Source organism: Jaculus jaculus, chromosome 6 (assembly GCF_020740685.1).
Source record: "Jaculus jaculus isolate mJacJac1 chromosome 6, mJacJac1.mat.Y.cur, whole genome shotgun sequence".
NCBI classification, from domain to species: Eukaryota; Metazoa; Chordata; class Mammalia; order Rodentia; family Dipodidae; genus Jaculus; species Jaculus jaculus.
Window position 1 is genome coordinate 44,191,284 of NC_059107.1, and position 21,846 is coordinate 44,213,129.

Here is a 21,846-nt window from a genome sequence, read left to right on the forward strand (position 1 = left end):
CCAGGCTCTGGATTCCACCACAGGTGAATGAATGTGCCGTCACTGGCTTAGCCAGGTGGCAGTATTGGACGCATCTTGCCAGCGTTAGTGAGCAGCTCGATGCATAGTGAGTGGTTTTCAAAACTTAAAAAATAATGTTTATTTGCATGTGTCTATGTATGTGACTATGTATGGGTACACCAGGATCTCCTGCTGCTGCAACCAAATTCCAGATGCTTGTACCACCTTTTGCATCTGGCATTTACATGAGTGGCTTGGGGATTGAGCCTACACCAGCAGGCTTTGCAAGCAAGCACTTTAAACCATTAAGCCATCTTCCCAGCCTCAGAACTTTTAAATCTCATAAGATTACAAAACAAATTGGGAGAGCTGCCGACTCTTTATTTTGACATGTTAAAGATACTGAGGATGAAATGATCATTTGCTTCCATGATAGTTTCTTCTAAAGAAGATAGTAGCATATATACAATCTTGGACGTCAGAAGGCTTTTTCTTAGCAAGGAACTGTAGCCACCTCAGGCTGTTGTTTCCCTGCGTCTCTCATTTTTCTGATTGTCAGCAAGATGCTCCTCATTGTGCAGGCACAGTCCTTTGATGTATGGGAAGCTCTGCTTAGGTCACTGAAAGCCTTCTGCTTCCCATGGTGGCCCTCACATGGTCTAGAGCTTTTCCTTCCATGTGTGACTTGTCCCTGGTGTCAGTCTCCTTCCATTAAGATCAGCTACAGGCCTTCAGGCCACTCTGCAAATTAGCTCATTGGTATGAATGCTCAGAGAATTCAGCTCAGGTAGGACTCAAAATTGAATGTCTTGGTCATCTAGAGGCTGGCCATGAGTTTAGTAGTCCACCTGCTACTCTCCCTTTTATTGAAGAGCCTCATGACTGGGACTCCCTCTCTGGACCAGTCCTGACTGCGTGAAGTCTTTCCATTTCAGCGGTCCTGCGAGTGGCTGGTTCCCTGCAGAAGAGCACAGAAGTGATGAAGGCCATGCAGAGTCTTGTGAAGATCCCAGAAATACAAGCCACCATGCGGGACCTGTCCAAAGAGATGATGAAGGTGACTCGGACTAGTGTTGTTGCCCCTTCCAAGCCTCTGAAAATTCCCCTAGCAGGGATGGGGTGAATGGGAGTGGAGAGACTGCCACTCAGACAGCAATTGTTTTGAGTGAAGGTGCAGCTGCTAACACTGGCTGAAACCATTGGAGCCAAGCATGGCAGAGGCTGGGAAGGACTTCCAGGCATCCTTTAGAAGAAGCAAAGTTATACCTAGATCTCTAGGGCAGCTGGAGATAGAGGGAACAACCGTTTAGTGTTGAAGGAGGTAGAGTTTACAGGGCCTGACCTGAGCAGAATGCCAAAAGAAACCTTCATCCTGCTGGCCTGCAGGGGATGTCAGTGACACTGGCAAGGGAGGTCATTACAGACCAGAGATGGGAAGCATGTTCTGTAAAGTGCTCGATAACAGGTGCATGTATTCTTTGTTGTGCCATAGAACTGTTGTAAGTACTCAATTCTGCTTTTCGGTGCAAGAGCAGTCCCAGATAGCATTTAAACAAATGAATGAGATTATTCCAATAAAATTGCATTACAAAAGCATTGGCCTGTATGCTATAGTTTGAAAACTTCTATTTCTAATATAAGAGGGAGAGAGACACTGACTGACTGAGGATACAGACATAACAAGGAGTTACACTAGTGGTCTTCAGACAGGAACAGGGTTAAGCAGGGCATTGTTACTAAGCTACCACAGCTGATGGCATGCCACACATTTTGTCTTGTCCAGTTTTCCAGCCACACTGTTTTTATTCTGTTGTGGTGGTGGCTTGTTTGTTTTTTCGAAGTAGGGCTCCAGTCCAGTCTGACCTGGAATTCACCATGTAGTCTCAGGCTGGCCTTGAACTCACAGTGATTGTCCTACCCCTGCCTTCTAAATATAGGGATTAAAGGAGTGTGCTACCACACCTGGCTCTACTCCCTTTAATTTTTTTTTTTTTTTTAATTTTTCCTAGTGAAGAGGACTGAACCCAGGACCTTGTTCTTGCTAGGCAAATACTCATCCACTGAGCTAAATCTCTGACCACTTTACTCCTTTTTTTATACATAAAGACATTGAATCTCAAAGCTGCCAGGTAACTTAGGGTATCAGGTTAGAAGTGAAGACTGGAGGGGCTGAAGGGATTGCTTAGCGGTTAAGGCATTTGCCTGCAAAGCCAAAGGACCTTGGTTCAATTCCCCAGGACCCACGTTAGCCAGATGCACAAGTGGCCACAGGTGTCTGGAGTCCGTCTGCAGTGGCTAGAAGTCCTGGTGTGCCCATTCTCTCTCTCTCTCCTCTTTCTCTCTGTCAAATAAATAAATAAATAAATAAATAAATAAATAAATAAATAAATAAATAAATAAAATGAAGTGAAGGTTGGAGCTGGAGCACAGGTGTGTGCCTCCTCACCTGAGCGGGAACCTTGTACAGGTGCTGCTTTATACTCTGGATCTGGGGCTTGACAATCAAGACGGTGCAGCTCAAGTCCTTGCACACAGAAGTCTCTCCCAGAGAGTTCTATTTGTGACTGGAATATATGCAAGGGTTGAGTGTGAGAGAAAGGCTGGAGAAGAACTCTGGTAGAACAGCATCATACATAGCCCAAGGCCCAGGTCTTTGCTTGGCAGTACAGTTAGGGGTCAGGAGGGCATGTGTACCCAGCTTCATTATCCATCCAGAAGTGGGTACCAGTGACCTGCCTGTTTTAACGTATGTAGCCACCAGATGTGAAAGGAAGCTGTTTCTAAAAAGCTGGAGGGTAAGGGATCTTCACAATAGTTTGTGAACACTGCATGTGTAAAGGTTTGTAGGAAGCTTGCATAGAGTGCATCAGAAGGACTGACTGCATCCCGTGATACTCAGGCAGGCACTTACTGAAGCTTCCCGTGGAGGCCCAGCTCTGAGAGAGCAGGGCACAGTCGTAGTCATCCCATTTATCCCACTGCCTGGCTTCATGGCATAGCTCAGGAATTTGATGAGTAGTTGCCGACTGAGTGAATAAATGAAAGATGATAACTTCTTCCTTCAGAATGTGATGGGCCATTACAGGCTGGATTATGATTGACTCTTCAGGGTGGTGGTATGGCTGTAGACTATGAAGGGCTCTTTTAAAAATTTTATTTATATTATTTATATGTATATTGTGGGCTAACATGCCACAGTATGCATGGGGAGGTCAGAGGACAAGTTTGAGGTGTCTGTGCTCCACCTTCTTCATGTCAGGGTCTATCTCTTGCTACTGCAAACAGACTCTCAGACTGCAAATTAAAGTCATACACGCTGGCCCATGAGCTTCAGGTTCTCCTGGCTCGGCCTCCCATTGTCTTTGGCACATTGTGATCACAGAGGCACGTGCCACTTTATATCTTGCTTTATGTGGGTTCTGGGAACTGAATCATTGAATATAGGCTGGCAGGTTTTGCAGTCAGGTGCCTTTAATGTCTGAGCTTCTCCTTAGTCCTGGTAGCTTTTCTTTTCTTTTCTTTTTTTTCTTTTAGCTTTTTGAGGTAGGGTCTCTTTCACTATGTAGACTCAGGGTGGCCTCGAACTCATGGTGATCCTCCTACCTTTGCCTCCTGAGTGCTGGGATTAAAGGTGTGTGCCCCCATGCCTGGCTTGGTAGGCTTTTTTTTTTTTTTAAAAAAAAAAGCCAATTAGTAGGCATTAATTGAACCCCTTTTTCTGTTTGGCTGGGGTGTGTGTGTGTGTGTGTGTGTGTGTGTGTGTGTATGTTTGGGGGTTTTTGTTTGTGTTTTGAGACATTGTCTCACTGTATAGCTTAGGTTGGCCTTGAACTCACTGTATAGCCCAGACTGGTCTCACTCTTAAAATCCTCCTGTCTCAGCCTCCCAAGTACTATTTGTTGAGAAGTAGCCCTCTGCACTAAATGGCTTCTATTTAGCTAGGCCATTAGGTCCCCCTTGTTGACCATGAACATGAGTTTTTCATTTTGGTTGAGAAAGGCTACAACATTGGACAAAATAGGGCACTAGCTAGGTTGATATAATTAACAGTCACTTCAGGGGACCTTGGAAAGATTGCTTAAAAGTTACAGGGATTGCTTGCAAAGCCTGCTGGCCTGGGTTCAGTTTCCAAGCCACATATATATATATAGGCTGTACTTGAGAAGTGATGCAAGTATCTGGTGTTTGCAGGATACTTGGCACACCCATTATACACACATCCAAATATATATGTGTGTGTATGTATGTGTGTGTGTATGTTTGTTTGTTTTGTTTTTTGAGCTAGGGTCTTGCTCTAGCCTAGGCTGACCTGGAATTCACCTTGTAGTCTCAGGGTGGCTGGGATTAAAGGCATGCTCTACCATGCCCTGCTATTTTTTTTTCTATTTTTTAAAGAGGTGGGACTAGGGAAATGGCTCACTGGTTAAAGGCACTTATTTCCAAAGCTTGCTAGCCTACATTTAATTTCCCAGTGCCCACATAAATAAAGCTGAATGTACAAAGTGCATATCTTTCTCTCTCTCTCTCCTCTCTCTTCCTGAAAATAGTTTTTTTTTGGGGGGGGGATGAGGCTCAAGGCAGGGTCTCATTCTACCTCAGGCTGACCTGGAATTCACTATATGGTCTTAGGATGGCCTAGAACTTAACAGTGATCCATCTTCCTCTGCCTTCCAAGTGCTGGGATTAAAGGCACGCACCACAACACCTGGCTCAGCTCTTGAAGTGGCGCACACCTTTAATCCTACATTTGGGTGGCAGAGGTAGGATTGATGTGACTTTGAGCTAGAACAAGACCCTGCCTCAACCCCCCCCAAGAATATAGTTTTTATTTTTTATTTCTTTTCTTTTATTTTTTTAATCTTACTTTATTTTTCCTCAAATTTTTAGAACATTTCTCATGATTAAAGAATATAGTTTTTAGGGCTGGAGAGATGGCTTAGCGGTTAAGCTTGCCTGTGAAGCCTAAGGACACCGGTTCGAGGCTCAGTTCCCCAGGTCCCACGTTAGCCAGATGCACAAGGGGGTGCACGCGTCTGGAGTTCGTTTGCAGAGGCTGGAAGCCCTGGCGCGCCCATTCTCTCTCTCTCTCTCCATCTGTCTTTCTCTCTGTGTCTGTCTCTCTCAAATAAATAAATAAAAAATTTAAAAAAAAAAGAATATAGTTTTTAAAACAAGAGTTGCTTCAGAGATCTACAAGCAAAAAAGACTGCCATGGGGTTGGGGTTGTTAGGAGAGGAGCCACTGTCAGAGTTATCTCGTGACCTGCTCCTTGCGTGATGTACAAAGCAAGAAGCTCAGTTCTTTCAGATTGCAAAGCAACTAGGATTTTTCTTTTCTGGTAGCTTCTCACATGGCCAATCAGCCCTGTCCTGCCTTTTATGCTCAGGGTTGTCTTGGGAACTCATTCTGACATGGGAGCATGATGCACTAACCTTTGCTCTCTGATCTAGCAAAGAACAGTGCAGAGTCTCACCTGGGAGTTGGGGACTAGTGAGCAGGAAGAAGGCAGCACCTTACCGAGCTGGGCCATGGCAGCCGGCCCTCGTATGTGCTCCATGGAGGTCCCCTAGTACTTTCTTCCTATTTATTTATTTACTTGTTTGAGGCAGGGTCTCATTGTAACCTAGGCTAACCTGGAATTCACTGTGTGGTCTCAGGGTGGCCTCTAACTCACAGTGATCCTCCTGCCTCTGCTTCCCAAGGACTGGGATTAAAGGTGCCACCATGCTCAACCTTTCTACCCATTTGTTGTTTATCTATATATTTAGTTATTTGTAACAGAGAGAGATAGAGAGAAGATAGAATGGGTGCACAGGGTAGCCACTTCAAATGAACTCCAGCTGCATGGGCCACTTTGTGCATCTAGCTTTATGTGAGTACTGGGGGATTGAACCTGAGTCATTAGGCTTTGTAGGCAAGTGCTGTAACAGTGGTTAATCCAAACAGTGAGCAATCTCTCCAGCTGTCTATCTTTCTAAAAAAAAGTTTATTTTATTCGTATTTATTATTTATTTATTTATTTAAGAGAGAAAGGGCAGAGAGAAGTGAGCACTTTAGGGTATCCAGCCTCTGCAAACAAGCTTCAGACACATAAGCCACCTTATGTATCTGGCTTATCTAGGTCCTGGGGAATCGAACCCAGGTCCTTTGGCTTTGCAGGCAAGCACCTTAACTGCCAAGCCATCTCTCCAGCCCTTAATAATTTTTTAAAAAATTATTTATTTGAGAGGGAAAGAGGCAGAGAGAGTTATTTTATTTTCATTTATTTTTTTTAATTTTTTTTTAATTTATGAGCGACAGACACAGAGAGAAAGACAGAGAGAGGGAGAGAGAGAGAATGGGCACGCCAGGGCTTCCAGCCTCTGCAAACGAGCTCCAGACGCGTGCGCCCCCTTGTGCATCTGGCTAACGTGGGACCTGGGAAACCGAGCCTCGAACCGGGGTCCTTAGGCTTCACAGGCAAGCGCTTAACCGCTAAACCATCTCTCCAGCCCAAGAGAGTTATTTTATTTTTGAGAGAGAGAGAGAGAGAGAGAGAGAATGGATGCATCAGGACCTTCATCCTGCTGTGAACACACTCCAGATGTGTCTGCCCCCTTGTGGTGCATATGCACTTGCATCACTGAGTTTAGCTATGTAGGACCTGGAGATTTGAACATGAGTTCTTAGGCAAGCATCTTAACCACTAAGCCATCTCTCCAGCCCCCCCCCCAACCTTTTTTTAAATTTAAATTTTATTTTAGAGAGAGCAGGAGAGAGACAGACTTGGTGTGCCAGGGCCTCAGCCACTACAATTGAATTTGCCCACCTAGTGGGCATGTGCAACCTTGTGTTTGCCTTACCTTTGTGCATATGGCTTATGTGGGATCTGGAGAGTTGAATATGGGTCCTTAGGCTTCACAGGCAAGTACCTTAACTGCTAAGCCATCTCTCCAGTCCCTACTTTGTTTAAGTTTTTATTTATAATTTGAGAACTACGGGCATGTAGTGGCACCCTGCTACTGCAAATGAACTCCAAGTGCATTTGTTGCTTCATGCATCTGGCTTGGTGTGGGCACTGGGGAATTAGTTGAACATGGGTGGGCAGACTGCAAGGAAGTGCCTTTAACTGCTGAACCATCTTCCCAGCCCCTACCCTTAATACTTTGTTTGTTTGTATTTTTGAGGTTGGGTCTTGCTCTAGCCCAGGCTGACCTTGAATTCACTATGTAGTCTCAGAGCAGCCTCCAACTCTCTGTGATCCTCCTACCTCTGCTCCCAAGTGCTGGTAAAGGCATGTGCCACCATGCCCGGCTCACCCTTGATGCTTTCTGGCACAGGTTTCCAGTAATGTACCTAGCTACCTGGCCTTACTTTGTTGGGTCCAGAAATACTTGTTGTCTCCCATAAGAGGTGGCCAAGCTTTGGTGATTTGAGTGATCCTCACACCCACTGGATGAGTCTTCTGCTAGCAACTGCCAGCTGCCCCGCTGTGGTGCTCTTCAGGCTTTTGCTGGATGTCCTCCCTGCTCTTGTCCTTTGTTACCATGTGTCTCCTCTGGCTCCAGCCAATTTTCACACTGTGTGTGCCATATTAGGGCAGATGCTTCCCAGATAGCTCAGCATGTTGTTTCCCTAGTGCCACCAATCAGGGACATACTGGGGCACTGCTGATAGCAGTAGAGGCTTTCACCCAAACCTCCCCAACATTGGTGCTAAATTTAGAAGTTGTTTCTCTTTGGTCTTTGTCTTTTGCAGAGAGGGCAGTGTCCAGCATTTCCTTTGCCATGTGCGTGTCCTGTGTGGCAGCCCTGGGAAGGATGGAGAGAACAGAGCTTGTTCTAGGTGGTATCTCAGTGTGTCTGGTACAGGTTTAACAGTCAAGGGAGGTGACATGTTTATTCTCTATTTAGGCCGGGATCATAGAGGAGATGTTAGAAGACACATTTGAAAGCATGGAAGATCAGGAAGAAATGGAAGAAGCAGCAGAAATGGAAATCGACAAAATCTTGTTTGAAATTACAGCAGGTATGGTCACAAGATTCATCTTCTTTCTTTTGTTTCTCATGACCCTTTTGCCTGCCTTAACTAAATTAGCTAGTAGCTTTACACTCTAGTCTCCGACTCCATTTTATTTCATTGTGTTTTATTTGTTTTCAAGATAAGGTCTCACTCTAGCCCAGGCTGACTTAGAACTCACTCTGTAGTCCCTTGTTGGCCTTGAACTCACAGCCATCCTCCTACCTCTGCCTCCTAAGTGCTGGGCTTCAAGGTATGTGCCACCACACCATGCCTGACTTCCCTTTTACATTTTGTTGTTGTTTTTTGAGGTAGGGTCTCTGTCTAGCCTAGGCTGACCTGGAATTCCCTATGTAGTCTCAGGGTGGCCTTGAACTTGTGGTGATCCACCTACCTCTGCCTCCCAAGTACTGGGGTTAAAGGTGTGAACCACCACGTCTGGATCCCTTTTACATTTTTATTTTGGTGTATGCAAGTTATTATTTTTTCTTTTTTTAAATTATTTTTATTTATTTATTTGAGAGTGACAAAAAGAGAAAGAGGCAGAGAGAGAGAGAATGGGCGCACCAGGGCCTCCAACCACTGCAAATGAACTCCAGATGCATGTGCTACCTTGTGCATCTGGTTTACATGGGTCCTGGGGAATCGAGCCTCAAACTGTGGTCCTTCTGCTTCACAGTTAAGCACTTAACCAGTAAGCCATCTCTCCAGTCCCCTTTTATTCTTTTTAAAATGTTTTGTTTTATTTATTTGCAAGAAGAGAGACAGAGAAAGCATGGGTGCACTAGGGCCTCTTGCCACTGCAAATGAACTCTAGATGCATGTGCCATTTTGTACATCTGGCTTTACATTGGCATTGGAGAATCAAACCCATGCTGTCAAGCTTTTGCAAGCAGTCATCTTAACCACTGAGCCATCTCTCCAGCCCACAAGTTATTTCTTAAGGAATAAGTATAGTGTAGCCATAGACATTTTCCCCCCTAAGTATGGTCTCACACTAGCACAGGCTGACCTGGAACTCACTGTCTGGCTCTAGACTGGCCTCATACTCACAGGGATCCTCATACCTTAGCCCAAGTGCTAGGATTAAAGGCACGTGCCACCATGTCTGACTAGAAAAGACTCTGGTTTCACTTTAGTGCACAAACATGTCTGTGGTCTATCTTCATGAGAACTAAATATAAATAGTAGCTATCCCTGGGAGCCTTAAAACTTTAGTTATTCTGAATTTTCTTAGTTTTATGTTTAATAAAAATGGTAGGACTTAATTTTGGGGGAGGAGGAGGAGTTTTGGGTTTTCAAGGCAGTGTTTTGCTCTAGCCCAGGCTGACCTAGAATTGATTATGTAGTCTCAGGCTAGCCTTGAATTCATAGTGATCTTCCTACCTCTGTCTCCTGAGTGCTGGGACTAAAGGCATATGTCACCATACCTGGCAGGATTTAATTTGTATTTGTTCATTTGATTAATTATTGGATCAATTATTCTAAGAAAACATTTATGGAAATTAAAAAAAATAGGGCTTTTGTTGTTGCTTGAAACAGTCTTATATAATCCAGGCTGATCTTGAACAGTCTGCTTACCTAATGAGTGCTGGGCTTCTAGATTTGTTCCACCATGCTTGCCTAACAATGTAGTTATTTTGTTTATGTGGAACTGGGGTGGGGATTGAACCTAAGGTCTCACACATGCTAGGCAAGCACTGTCACTGAGTTATGTGTCCAACCTCCTTTCTTTCCATCATCTGTCTGTCTATAATCTATCTCTAAATCTGTTATATACCTACCTACCATCTTGAGACAGGGTCTCATTAAATTACCCAGGCTGGGGCTGGAGACTTAGTTCTCAAGATGTTGTTAAGATGCTTGCCTGTGAAGCCCAAGGACCCAGGTTTGATTCCCTAGTACCCATGTAAACCAGATATCCAAGGTGGTGCATGAGTCAGGAATTCGTGTGCAGTGGCTAGAGGCTCTGGTGTGCCCATTCTCTCTCTCTCTCTCTCAAAATAATAAATAAAAATAAGATATTAAAAAAAAATTGCCCAGTTGCCCTTGAACTGATTCTATACCTCAGACATGCCTCAAACTTGCAATCCTCCTGCCTCAACCTCCCTAGTAGCTGAGATTACAAGCCTGTGCTACCAGGCCTGGTTTCAAAATCATGTTTTATGCTAAGAAATTTCAAATTTCAAGTGAAATTTTGAGTAGTGTTGAGTAATTTAGGAGCATTAGAACCATGACTTTTCTGCCCATTTCTTCTTTTCTTTTCTATTTTTATTTATTTATGTATGTGTATGTGAGAGAGAAAGAGAGAAAATGGGCATGCCAGGGCCTCTAGCCACTGCAAATAAGCTCCAGTTGCATGCATCACCATGTGCATCCAGTTTACATGGATCTTGGGGAATCAAACCCCGATCCTTAGGCTTCACATTCAAGCACTTTAACTGCTGAGCTATCTGTTCAGCCTGCCTCTTTCCCCTCCCTCTCTCCCTCCCCCACAAAAAAAATTCTGGGCCAAAATGACCCTTCTTCCTCAAACTCCAAGTAGCCAGACTACAAGCACATACAGCAGGATTAAAATTCTAGAAATCAAAATCCTTAAAATGATTATGATTTTATGCTGGGTGTGGTAGCATACTTGTAGTCCTGGCTACTCAGGAGGCTGAGGCAAAAGGATCACATGAGACTTCACCAGTCTGGGCAACATAGCAAGATTCCATCTCAAATACATCTACACCCCGTAAAGGTTTTTTTTTGTTTGTTTTGTCTTTTTTTTTTTTTTTTTGGCCTTAAAAATATGAACTCCAAATGGAATTTCAAAGGGGAAAGTGGGGGTGGGGGAGGAAGGGTATTACCATGGGATATTTTTTTATAATCATGGAAAATGTTAATAAAAATTGAGAAAAAAAAACAATAAACAAATAAAAAATAAAAAAGAATGAACTCCAGACATAAGAGCCACCATGTGCATCTGGCTTACATGGGATCTGGGGAGTTGAATCTAGGTCCTTAGGCTTTGCAGGCAAGCACCTTAACTGCTAAGCCATCTTTCCAGCCCCTACTTTTTTCTTTTTAAATGAACTCCAGATGCATGTGCCACCTTGTGCATCTGGCTTATGTGGGTCTTGGGGACTGTAACCTGGGTCCTTTGGCTTTGCAGGCAAGCACCTTAACTGGTAAGCCATCTCCCCAGCCCCCATAAAGTTATTATCAGGACAAGTTGCTCCATACACATTTGTCACAATGGGCAAATCCTACCTAAAATAGCAGGTTCCATTGTCATTCTGTCTTGTCAGATTGGTCCAGGAATGAGAGGGTAGGATTGAGGGACCATTTTCTTAAGCTCATAGGTTGTTAAACTTCACATTGTCTTTCAGGGGCCCTGGGCAAAGCACCCAGTAAAGTGACCGATGCCCTTCCTGAGCCTGAGCCTCTGGGAGCGATGGCTGCCTCAGACGAGGAGGAGGAGGATGACGACCTGGAGGCCATGCAGTCCCGGCTGGCCACACTTCGCAGCTAGGGCCACCCAGCTCGGGTTCTCCTGCTGGGTGTATGCGTATGCCTCTGAGGAGCAGCCACGCCATGTATCTCTTGCACTACACCTCCATTTGTGAGGCACTGCATTTGGAGAAGGTTCTATGCTAATATCTCTTCACTCTCTCCTGAGATTTGGGGATCTCCAAGGGATTGGTCTTAGGAAGGTGGTGTATTAAAGGCATCACTTTCTGAATATAGACAGCAGAAATATCTTGCTGTGGGGAGGGCAAAGAATCCATTTTCTCGTGAAGCAATTTTGAGAATAGTTGATTGACTGAATGTTGAGGACTCTGTACATTTTTGTGTGTAAAATACTATAGAAGTGGACTTGAATAAATTTCTGCTTTAATTCTTGGTCCCATTGTAAATTGTCATATGCAATGAACTGCCAGACTGTTTCACATGTTGGCCTTGGAAAAAGAGTGCTATAGCCAAGCCTGTGAGACCCAGAAGCTCAGCAGAAGTGGCTTCTGCTCTATGGTCTTCACCACACAGTGGGGACTGCCCTTCTACATTCCATCATCATAGTTTACCAAAACAACCCCTGGTTATTGTGCCTGTTGGCTGGGTAATCCTACTATGCTCTGTTGTGTACGGGGGTATCTTTGCAGCTATCTTTCCTATTGTAAGTGGCATGCAAAACAGATAGCTCTGGATTTAGGACACCCCTCTTAATACCTGAGCCTGCTTTGAACCTGATGTCTTGTGCATTGGACATAGGCCTTACAATGAACAACACCTCCAAGCCAGGAGCTGACCAATGAGAGGGAAGTGTCATATGTCATAACCAACATACACTGGGGCATTTTTTTAGACACATTGAGACATATAACCCCACACTTTGTGTTTGACAAATACGTGATCTCATGTTAGTCTTCACAAATGGGGAACACAGCTCAGCTCGCTGAAGTGACAGAGCCTAATCACAGGCTGTGGCAGATCTAGAGTTCAAACCCAGATCCCTCTCATCCAAGTTCTGTGTGCCCCAAACTAGCTAGACAGGAGATCAGCCCAGCCACTGTCTCACAACTGGCCTTTGTAGATGATGGCATGGAGAAACCCTTGCCTGGGTTGTTGCCTCAGTGGGGTCCTTCTAGTCTGATCACAGAGAGTAGCAGACCTGCCTCCAGAGCACTTTCCTGGTACTCGCCCTTATCAGCAAGGGGTAGTGGTTTCAGCTTGTGCTTTTTTACAAGAGTCTCACTCACTATATAGCCCTAGCTGGCTTGGTGCTTACTATGTAGATCAGGCTGGCCTCCAGTTTGCATCAGTCCTCTTCTGTTGACTTCCAAGTACTGGATTCCAAGCACCTGCCACCACCACCACTCCTAGCCTTTAATTGTGTGTGTTTGTTTTTTTAAGGTAGGATCTCACTAGCCCAGACTGACATGGAATTCACTATATAATCTCAGGGTGGCCTCTAACTCATGACAGGCTCTCTCCCACTTCTGCTTCCCAAGTTCTGGGATTAAAGGCGTGCACCACCACACCCAGCTTTAGCTTTTTTTTTTTTTTTTTCCATTTGAGCGAGAAAGAATAGGCATGCCAGGGCCTCCAGAAGCTGTAAACAAATTCCAAACGTATGCGCCACCTGTGGCATCAGGCTTACCTGGTTCCTAGGGAATCAAACCTTGGTTCTTCGGCTTTGCAAGCAAGTGCTATAACCACACGAAGCCATCCCTCCAGCTCTATTGCTTTTTTTTAAAACTGTTTTTATTGATTTTGATTTGGGTTTTTGAGGTAGAGTCTCACTGTAGCCAAGGCTGACCTGGAATTCACTCTGTAGTCTCAGGGTGGCCTTGAAATCACAGCAGTCCTCCTACCTCTGCCTCCCGAGTGCTGGGATTAAAGGTGTGAGCCACTACGCCCAGCTTTTATTATTTATTTGCACACAGAGCAAGAGAAAGGAAGAATGACACACCAAGCCTCTGCCACTGTAAATGAACTCCAGGCACATGTACCACTTAGTGCATCTGGCTTTACATGATAACCTTTTCCATGTAGATCAGCTGACAGAAAGCTGGAAAAAGCCACAACTGCATGCAGTTCAATGGGAGAGAGAGAAATCACCAGTGAAGATACTCAACAGTGGAGATTGCAAGCCTTATATTTGGCCAGCCAGGACAAATGAGCCAACAGGTGCATAATAGTGGCACATCTGTCATGGTGGAAACCAATTGCCCTCTAATTGGACTGGAGGCCCGCTCCATGGGAGGGAATACATCCCTGATACTGAAAACCTAAAACTGGTAGTCATGAACCCTAGGGGTGTAAAGTCTGCTGCTGTCTGGCTAAATGTATATACTATGTGCATCAAACTGCCCAGTAAGCACTTCTCTTAATTTTTATACCCATATATTAATGCTGCTCTCACTTTTGGTAGAGAACCTTCTCTTTTCAGATGGCAGTGACCTTAGGATGACTCAGAAGGCATCATGATGCTGGAAAGAAGAATACTTAGCACTGAAACATCTCTGTCACACCTTACAAGGCTCAGGGTCCATTGTGGAAGAGGTGGCAGAAAGAATATAAGAGCCAAAGAAAGGGTAGGACTCCTTAAAACATGCTCTCCCCAAACACAAAATGGCCTGGATATCCATGACCTCACAGTGCCTGACACTACCTACACAAGACCATCATAATAGCAGGAAAAGATGATGACATCAAAATAAAAGAGAGACTGACTGAGAGGGAGAGGGGATATGATGGAGAATGGAGTTTCAAAGGGGAAAGTGGGAGGAGGGAAGGCATTACCATGGGATATTGTTTACAATCATGGAAGTTGTTAATAAAAAGTAATAATAGGGCTGGAGAGATGGCTTAGCGGTTAAGTGCTTGCTTGTGAAGCCTAAGGACCCTGGTTTGAGGCTCAATTCCCCAGGACCCACGTTAGCCAGATGCAGAAGGTGGTGCACGTGTCTGGAGTACGTGGGTACTGGGGAACTGAAGTAGGGAAGACAGGCTTTGCAAGCAAATGCCTTTAACTGTTGAGCCATCTCTCCAGCCCCTGATTTTGTTTGTTTTTTTAGGAAGAGCTTCACTGTAGCCCTGGCTGACCTGGAAGTCTCAGGGTGGCCTTGAACTCATGGTGATCCTCTTACCTCTGCCTCCCAAGTGCTGGGATTAAAGGTGTGTACCACTACACACGGCTTCCTAGTTGGTTTTTAATAAACTCATTGTAGAGCTATTCTAGGTTCATAGCAAAATTGAAGAGAAAATGGAGATTTTCAACATAGTCTTTTGTCACCACATGCACACGCATAGCCTCTGTCACCGCACCAAAGTGGTAGATAGTATGATTGGTGAGTCTACATTGACTGTCATCTCCTCCAGTCCATAGGTTACATTAAGGTTCACACCTGGTGTTGGGCATTCTGTGTGCATGGTGACATCATCCACCATTACAGTGTCATACAATGTCGTACAGACTCCTGCCATGAAGATCCCCTGTGCTCCCAGCATTCATCCCTTTCTCCCTCGAATCCTCTGGAAACCATTGTCCTCTTACTGTCTCCACGGTTTTTTCTTTTCTAGAATCTCATCTACTTGGCATCCTAGAATAGTCAGCCTTCCACACTGGCTTCTTTCAGTCAGTAATGTGCATCTAGGTTTCCTCTGTTTCTTTGTGACTTGATGGCTCAGTTCCTTTTAGCATTGAGCAGCACTCCACTCTCTGGATGTTACTCACCTGATGAAAGGCATGTATGCAGGTTGCTTCCAAGTGCTAGAAATTATAAACAAAACTACTAGAAACATGTGTGCAGGTTTTTTGTAAGCATTTTTTGTAATTCATTTTGCTAAGTACCAAGGAGCTCAATTGCTGCTGGTGTGCATAGATACAGTTTTATAAGAGAGCCATATGTCCTGCAGTAAACTGCTATTTGCTTTCTCGGTACTGGGAGCTCTGTTGCTCCACATCCTAGGCAGCATTTGATGTTGGCAATTATGTTGACAGCTTGTCGTAATTTTCTTTGCTAATCCCAGGGTAGCCTCAAACTCACAGCAATCCTCCTACCTCTGCCTCTCAAGTGCTGATATTAAAGGTGTGCACCACCTTGTCTGGCTAATTTGCAATTAAAAAATTATTTATCCATTGGGGGGGGAGGGGAGGGCCACACCATGCTGCAAATGAACTCCAGACACATGTGCCTCTTTGTCCTTTGTTTTTTTTTTTTTTTTTTTTGTTTATGTTTTTCAGTTTTTCCAGGTAAAGTCTCACTCTGGCCCAGGCTGACCTGGAACTCACTATGTAGTCTCAGGGTGGCTTCAAACTCAATGGCGCTCCTCCTTCCTCTGCCTCCTAAGTGCTGGGATTAAAGGCATGCACCACCATGACTGGCACATTTGCCTCTGTGCATATAGCTTGACACAGGTACTGGAGAATTGAACACAGATCAACAGGCTGTGCAAGCCAGCGCCTTTAACTGCTGAGCCATCTCCCCAGCCCAGTTAATAATTTTCTTTTTCTTTTTTTTTGAGGTAGGGTCTCACTCTAGCCTAGGCTGACCTGGAATCCACTATGTAATCTTAGGGTGGCCTTGAACTCACAGTGATCCTCTGCCTCCTGAGTGCTGGAATTAAAGATGTGCGCCACCACACCCGGCCCAGTTAGCAGTTTCTTAATGAAATATGTTGGACATCTATTCCTTTACTTTCCCACTATCTTTTGCTGTTATTTGAAATACAGTCTTGCTATATAACCCCAGGTGGCCTCCAACTTACGATCTTACTCCATCACCATGCCCAGCTGATCATCTCTATTTTTTCATCGGTAGGTACCTGTTCAGAATTTTTATTTTATTTATTTATTTTTATTAACAACTTCCATGATTATAAACAATATCCCATGGTAATTTCCTCCCTCCCCCCACTCTCCCCTTTGCAACTCCATTCTCCATTATATCCTCTAACCCCTCTCGGTCTCTTTTTATTTATTTATTTATTTATTTTTTTTTTTTGGTTTTTCTAGGTAGGGTCTCACTCTAGCCCAGGCTGACCTAGAATTCACTATGGAGTCTCAGGGTGGCCTCGAACTCATGGCAATCTTCCTACCTCTGCCTCCCGAGTGCTGGGATTAAAGGCGTGTGCCACCACGCCCAGCTGGTCTCTTTTATTTTGATGTCAACATCTTTTCCTCCTATTATGATGGTCTTGTGTAGGTAGTGTTACTCACAGTGAGGTCATGGATATCCAGACCATTTTTGTGTCTGGGGGAGCACGTGGTAAGGAGTCCTACTCTTCCTTTGGCTCTTACATTCTTTCTGTCAGCTCTTCCCCAATGAACCCTGAGCTTTGGAAAGTGTGATAGAGATATTTCAGTACTGAGCACTCCTCTCTCACTTCTCAGCACCATGGTGCCTTCTGAGTCATCCCAAGGTCACTGCCATCTGAGAAGAGAAGCTTCTCTAACCAAAAGTGAGAGTAACATTAATATATGGATTTGAACATTAAGAGAAGTGTTTATTGGGCAGTTTGGTGAGCACAGTACATTTAGCCAGACAGCAGCAGACTTTACACCCTTAGGGCTCATGACTACCCCTGTTGTAGGTTTTCAGTATCAGGGCTGTATTCCATCCCATGGAGCAGGCCTCCAATCCAATTACAGGGCAGTTGGTTTCCCCCATAGCAGACATGCCACTATTGCACTCTGTTGGCTCATTTTGCCTGGCTGGACAAATGTAAGGCTTGCAGTGTCTACTGGTGAGTATCTTCACTGGTGATTTATCTCTCCCATTGAACTGCATGCAGTTGTGGCTTTTTCCCACTTTCTGTCAGCTAGTCTATATGGAGGAGGTTTTCAGCTCAGGTCCAGCAGGAGTTCTCAGTGACCTTGCAGCCCAAGTATGTGGAGTCTTCATCAATAGGGTCTTACCATCTATTCCTGGTGGGAAAAAAATGATTGTACTTCTGTATGAGTAGGAAGAAAACTCAGTACCAGAGGCCAGTAAGCTAAAAAGAGATATAAAGGGAATAGAAAAGGAGGGAGGACTTAATAGGACCCTTTATGTATAGAATCATGTCATCTGCAAATAATGATAACTTGATCTCTTCCTTTCCAATTTGTATCCCTTTTATGTGTGTCTCTTGCCTTATTGCTATGGCTAAGACTTCCAGTACTATATTAAATAAAAGTGGAGACAGTGGACACCCTTGTCTTGTTCCTGATTTTAGTGGAAAATCTTCTAGTTTTTCTCCAAATAGTATTCTGTTGGCTGTAGGCTTATCACAAATAGCCTTTATTATGTTGAGATATGTTCCTTTTATTCCCAGTCTCTGTAGGACTTTTATCATGAAGGGATGTTGGATTTTGTCAAATGCTTTTTCTGCATCTAAGGAGATGATCATGTGATTTTTGTCCTTCAGTCCATTTATATAGTGTATTACATTTATTGATTTGTGTATGCTGAGTGATCCCTGCATTTCTGGGATAAAGCCTACTTGGTCCAGGGTCAATGACCTTTCTTATATATATATATTCTTGTATTCTGCTTGCCAATATTTTGTTGAGAATTTTTGCATCTGTGTTCATGAGGGAGATTGGTCTGTAATTTTCTTTTTTTGTTCTATCTTTGCCTGGTTTTGGTATCAGGGTGTGCTGGCTTCATAGGCATTTGGTAAGATTCCTTCTCTTTCTATTTTATGGAAAAGTTTAAGAAGCAATGCTGTAAGTTCTTCTCTGAAAGTCTGGTAAAAATCACCACTGAACCATCTGGGCCTGGACTTATTTTAGTTGGGAGATTTTTTTTTTTTCGTGACCTCTCACACATTGCTTTATTTGTTCGCACTCTCTCATAGTTTACTTTTTTCACCTATATACATATATTTCTACTATAGTCAGTTATAAAAAAGGCTCACATATGTACTTGTTTACAAGACAGGGTTTCATGTAGTTCAGGTTGGCCTCCCTGTGCAGACAAGGATGGTCTTAAACTCTGATCCTCCTGCCTCTGCCTCGTGAATGTTGGGGTTACAGGCATATACTACCACATTCGGCTTACATAATCACACAACCTCTCAGTGTCACTCACTCATTTTCTCTTCCACTGATCTATAGCTTCACCACTCTCCTACTAAAAGTTTCACATACACAATCATGTCTTATAGCTTGTCTCATTTGACCAATATCACCAATATTTTTCTCACTAATAAGTCTTTCCACATATACACAAATATAGTCATACCATAACATGAGCCATTTCCTCACATATACAAATCACTAATTTAAAGTTAGCATTAACAAGTTTTTCTCACATACACGAAGTCATTTCTCCCCCTTCACGTTTAAACCACTCAGTAATACCTCCAATAATTCCCATTTGTAGCCTCCTATAGCCTCTTTGGAACATTTTCACATGAGCACACAATGATGTAATACCTCAGCATCTTCCTCACCTAGTGTTGCATTGCTTCCCCCGCCCCAAGGTAGGGTCTCACTCTAGCCCAGGCTGACCTGGAATTCACTATGTAGTCTCAGAATGGCCTTGAACTCATGGTGATCCTCCTACCTTGGCCTCCCAAGTGCTGGGATTAAAGGTGTGAGCCACCTCACCCAGCTTATTTTTTTATGTTTTATTTTTTGAGGCTAGAGTCTCACTTTAGTCCAGGCTGACCTGGACTTTACTATATAGTCTCAGGCTGGCCTCAAACTCACAGAGACCCTCCTACCTCTGCCTTAGTTGGGAGATTTTTGATAACTGCTTGGATCTCCATACTTGTTAGAGGTCTATTTAAGTGATTAATCTCATCTTGATTTAATTGAGGTAGGTCATATAAATCAAGGAAATCATGCATTTCTTTCAGATTTTTATACTTTAGTGGAGTATATGTTTTTATAGTATGTCCCTATGATTTTTTTGAATTTCTCTGGTATCTGTTGTGATGTTGTCTTTTCATCTCTAATTTTATTAATTTCTGTCTCTTCTGTCTTTCTTTTGGTCAGATTTGCTAAGGGCTTATCAATGTTGTCTATCCTTTCAAAGAACCAACTCTTTGTTTCATTGATTCTTTGGATTGTTTTTTGGGTTTCTATTTCATTATTTTCTGCCCTAATCTTTATTATTTCTTCCCATCTCCTGATTTTCAGTTTGCCTTGTTCTTCTTTTTCCAAGGCATTAAGGTGAAACATTAGGTTGTTTATATAAGACCTTTCTAATTTCTTAATATAGGTACTTAAACCTATAAATTTCCCTCTTAGGACTGCCTTCATTGTGTCCCAAAGGTTTTGGTATGTTGTGTTCTCATTGTCATTTGACTCTATGAATTGTTTTATTTCCTTCTTGATTTCTTCATTGACCCATTCATCATTTAGTAGTGTATTGGTTTAATTTCCATGATTTTTGTATGCTCTATAGATTTCCTTGCTATTGATTTGTAGTTTGATTACATTGTGGTCAGATAGAATACATGGAATAATTTCAGTTTTCCTGTATTTGTTAAGATTTGCTTAGTGTCCTAATATATGGTTTGTTTTAGAGAATGTTCCATGTGCTGTTGAAAAGAATGTATTCTTCTGCAGCATTTGGATGAAATGTCCTGTATATATCTGTTAGGTCCATTTCTTCTATGACCTCATTTAATCCAGATGCCTCTCTGTTTATTTTTTGCCAGGATGACCTGTCAATTGATGAGAGTGGGTGTTGAAATCACTCACTACCACCGTGTTTGGTGTTATCTGTGACCTTAGTTATAATACCATTTGTCTGATGAAGTTGGGAGCCTCCATGTTAACATGCATATAAGTTTAGGATTGTAATGTCCTCCTGTTGGAGTGTGCCTTTAATCAATATAAAGTGACCTTCCTTATGTTTCTTAACTAATGTTGGACTGAAGTCTACCTTGTCAGGTATTAGGATAGCAACCCCTGCTTGTTTTCTAGGCCCATTTGCTTCAAACACTATTTTTAAACCTTTCACCCTAAGATAGTGTCCACCCTTTGTAGAAAGGTGGGTTTCTTGGAGGCAACAAATTGAAGGATCCTGCTGTTTAACCCAGTTTGCAAACCTATGTCTTTTGGTTGGGGCATTGAAGCCATTGTTATATTATTGGGGCTGGAGAGATGGCTTAGTGGTTAAGCACTTGCCTGTGAAGCTTAACCCCAGTTCAAGGCTCGATTCCCCAGGACCCACGTTAGCCAGATGCACAAGGGGGCACACACGTCTGGAGTTCATTTGCAGTGGCTGGAGGCCCTAGCATTCCCATTTTCCCTCTCTCTATCTGCCTCTTTCTCTCTGTCTGTTGCTCTCAAATAAATAAATAAAAATAAGAACAAAAAAAATTTTTAAAAAGAGATATTATTGAAAGGTATGTATTTATTTTTGCCATTTTTTTGTAGTACTTTGCTCTCTTGTGTTAACTAGTATTTGAGTATTGTTTGTTTTTTCCAGGTTCCTTATATGTGTGCTTTTCTTTATCTTCAGCATGGAGGATTCTTTCGTGTATTTTATACAGAGCTGGTTTTGTCTTCAGATATTCCTTCAGCCTGTCTTTGTTGTGGAATGTCCTTATTTCTCCATCTACTTGAATGGATAGCTTTGCAGGATAAAGTTGGTTGGCAGTTATCTTTCAGAACTTGGAATACATCACTCCAAGCCCTTCTGGATTTTAAAGTTTGTGTTGAGTAATCTGGTGTGATCCTGATGGGCTTGCCTTTATAGGATCTTGATTTTTCCCTCTTAGCTGCTTTCAATATTTTTTCTTTGGTTTGTATGTTTGATAGTTGTTGCAGTCAGATTCACATTGCTGGTAGAAATCATCCAAACAAGAGCAGCTTGTGGGTAAAAAGAAGTTTATTTTGGCTTACAGGCTCAAGGAGGAAGCTCCATGATGGCAGGGAAAATGATGGCATGAGCAGAGGTGGACATCATCCCCCGACCAACATAAAGTGGACAACAGCAACAGGAGAGTGTGCCAAACACTGGCAAGTTGAAACTGGCTATAATAACCCATAAGCCCACCCCCCAATAATACACTGCCTCCAGGAGGCATTAATTCTCATATCTCCATCAGCTGGGAACCTAGCATTCAGAACCTAAGTTTATGAGGGACACCTGAATCAAACCACCACAGTAGTTTAATTATAATATGGTGAGTAGAGGTTCTTTACAGGTTTTGTCTGTTTGGTGTTCTAAAGGATTCCTGTATCTGAATTGGTACCTTTTTCCCAAATTGGGGGAAGTTTTCTTCTGTGATTTTGTTGAAAATGATTAATATGCCTTTGAAGTAAAATTCTTCTCCTTCTACTATACCCTGAATTCTTATGTTTGATCTTTTCATACTGTCCCAGATATCTTGAAATTCCCATTCATACTTTCCTAT

At 43.2% G+C, this 21,846-nt stretch overlaps 1 protein-coding gene across 1 annotated transcript in view; it reads left to right on the forward strand.

Annotated features, from left to right (window-relative positions):
* Chmp3 (charged multivesicular body protein 3) overlaps positions 1 to 11,886 on the forward strand; it is a 39,035-nt gene extending 27,149 nt beyond the window's left edge. Inside the window, exons 4-6 of the mRNA XM_004660512.2 lie at positions 936 to 1,057; positions 7,893 to 8,007; positions 11,373 to 11,886. Of these exons, the coding sequence (XP_004660569.1) occupies positions 936 to 1,057; positions 7,893 to 8,007; positions 11,373 to 11,515 (380 nt within the window). The 3' untranslated portion in view covers positions 11,516 to 11,886. The remainder of the gene's footprint in view (positions 1 to 935; positions 1,058 to 7,892; positions 8,008 to 11,372) is intronic.
* Positions 11,887 to 21,846: the final 9,960 nt, after the last annotated feature.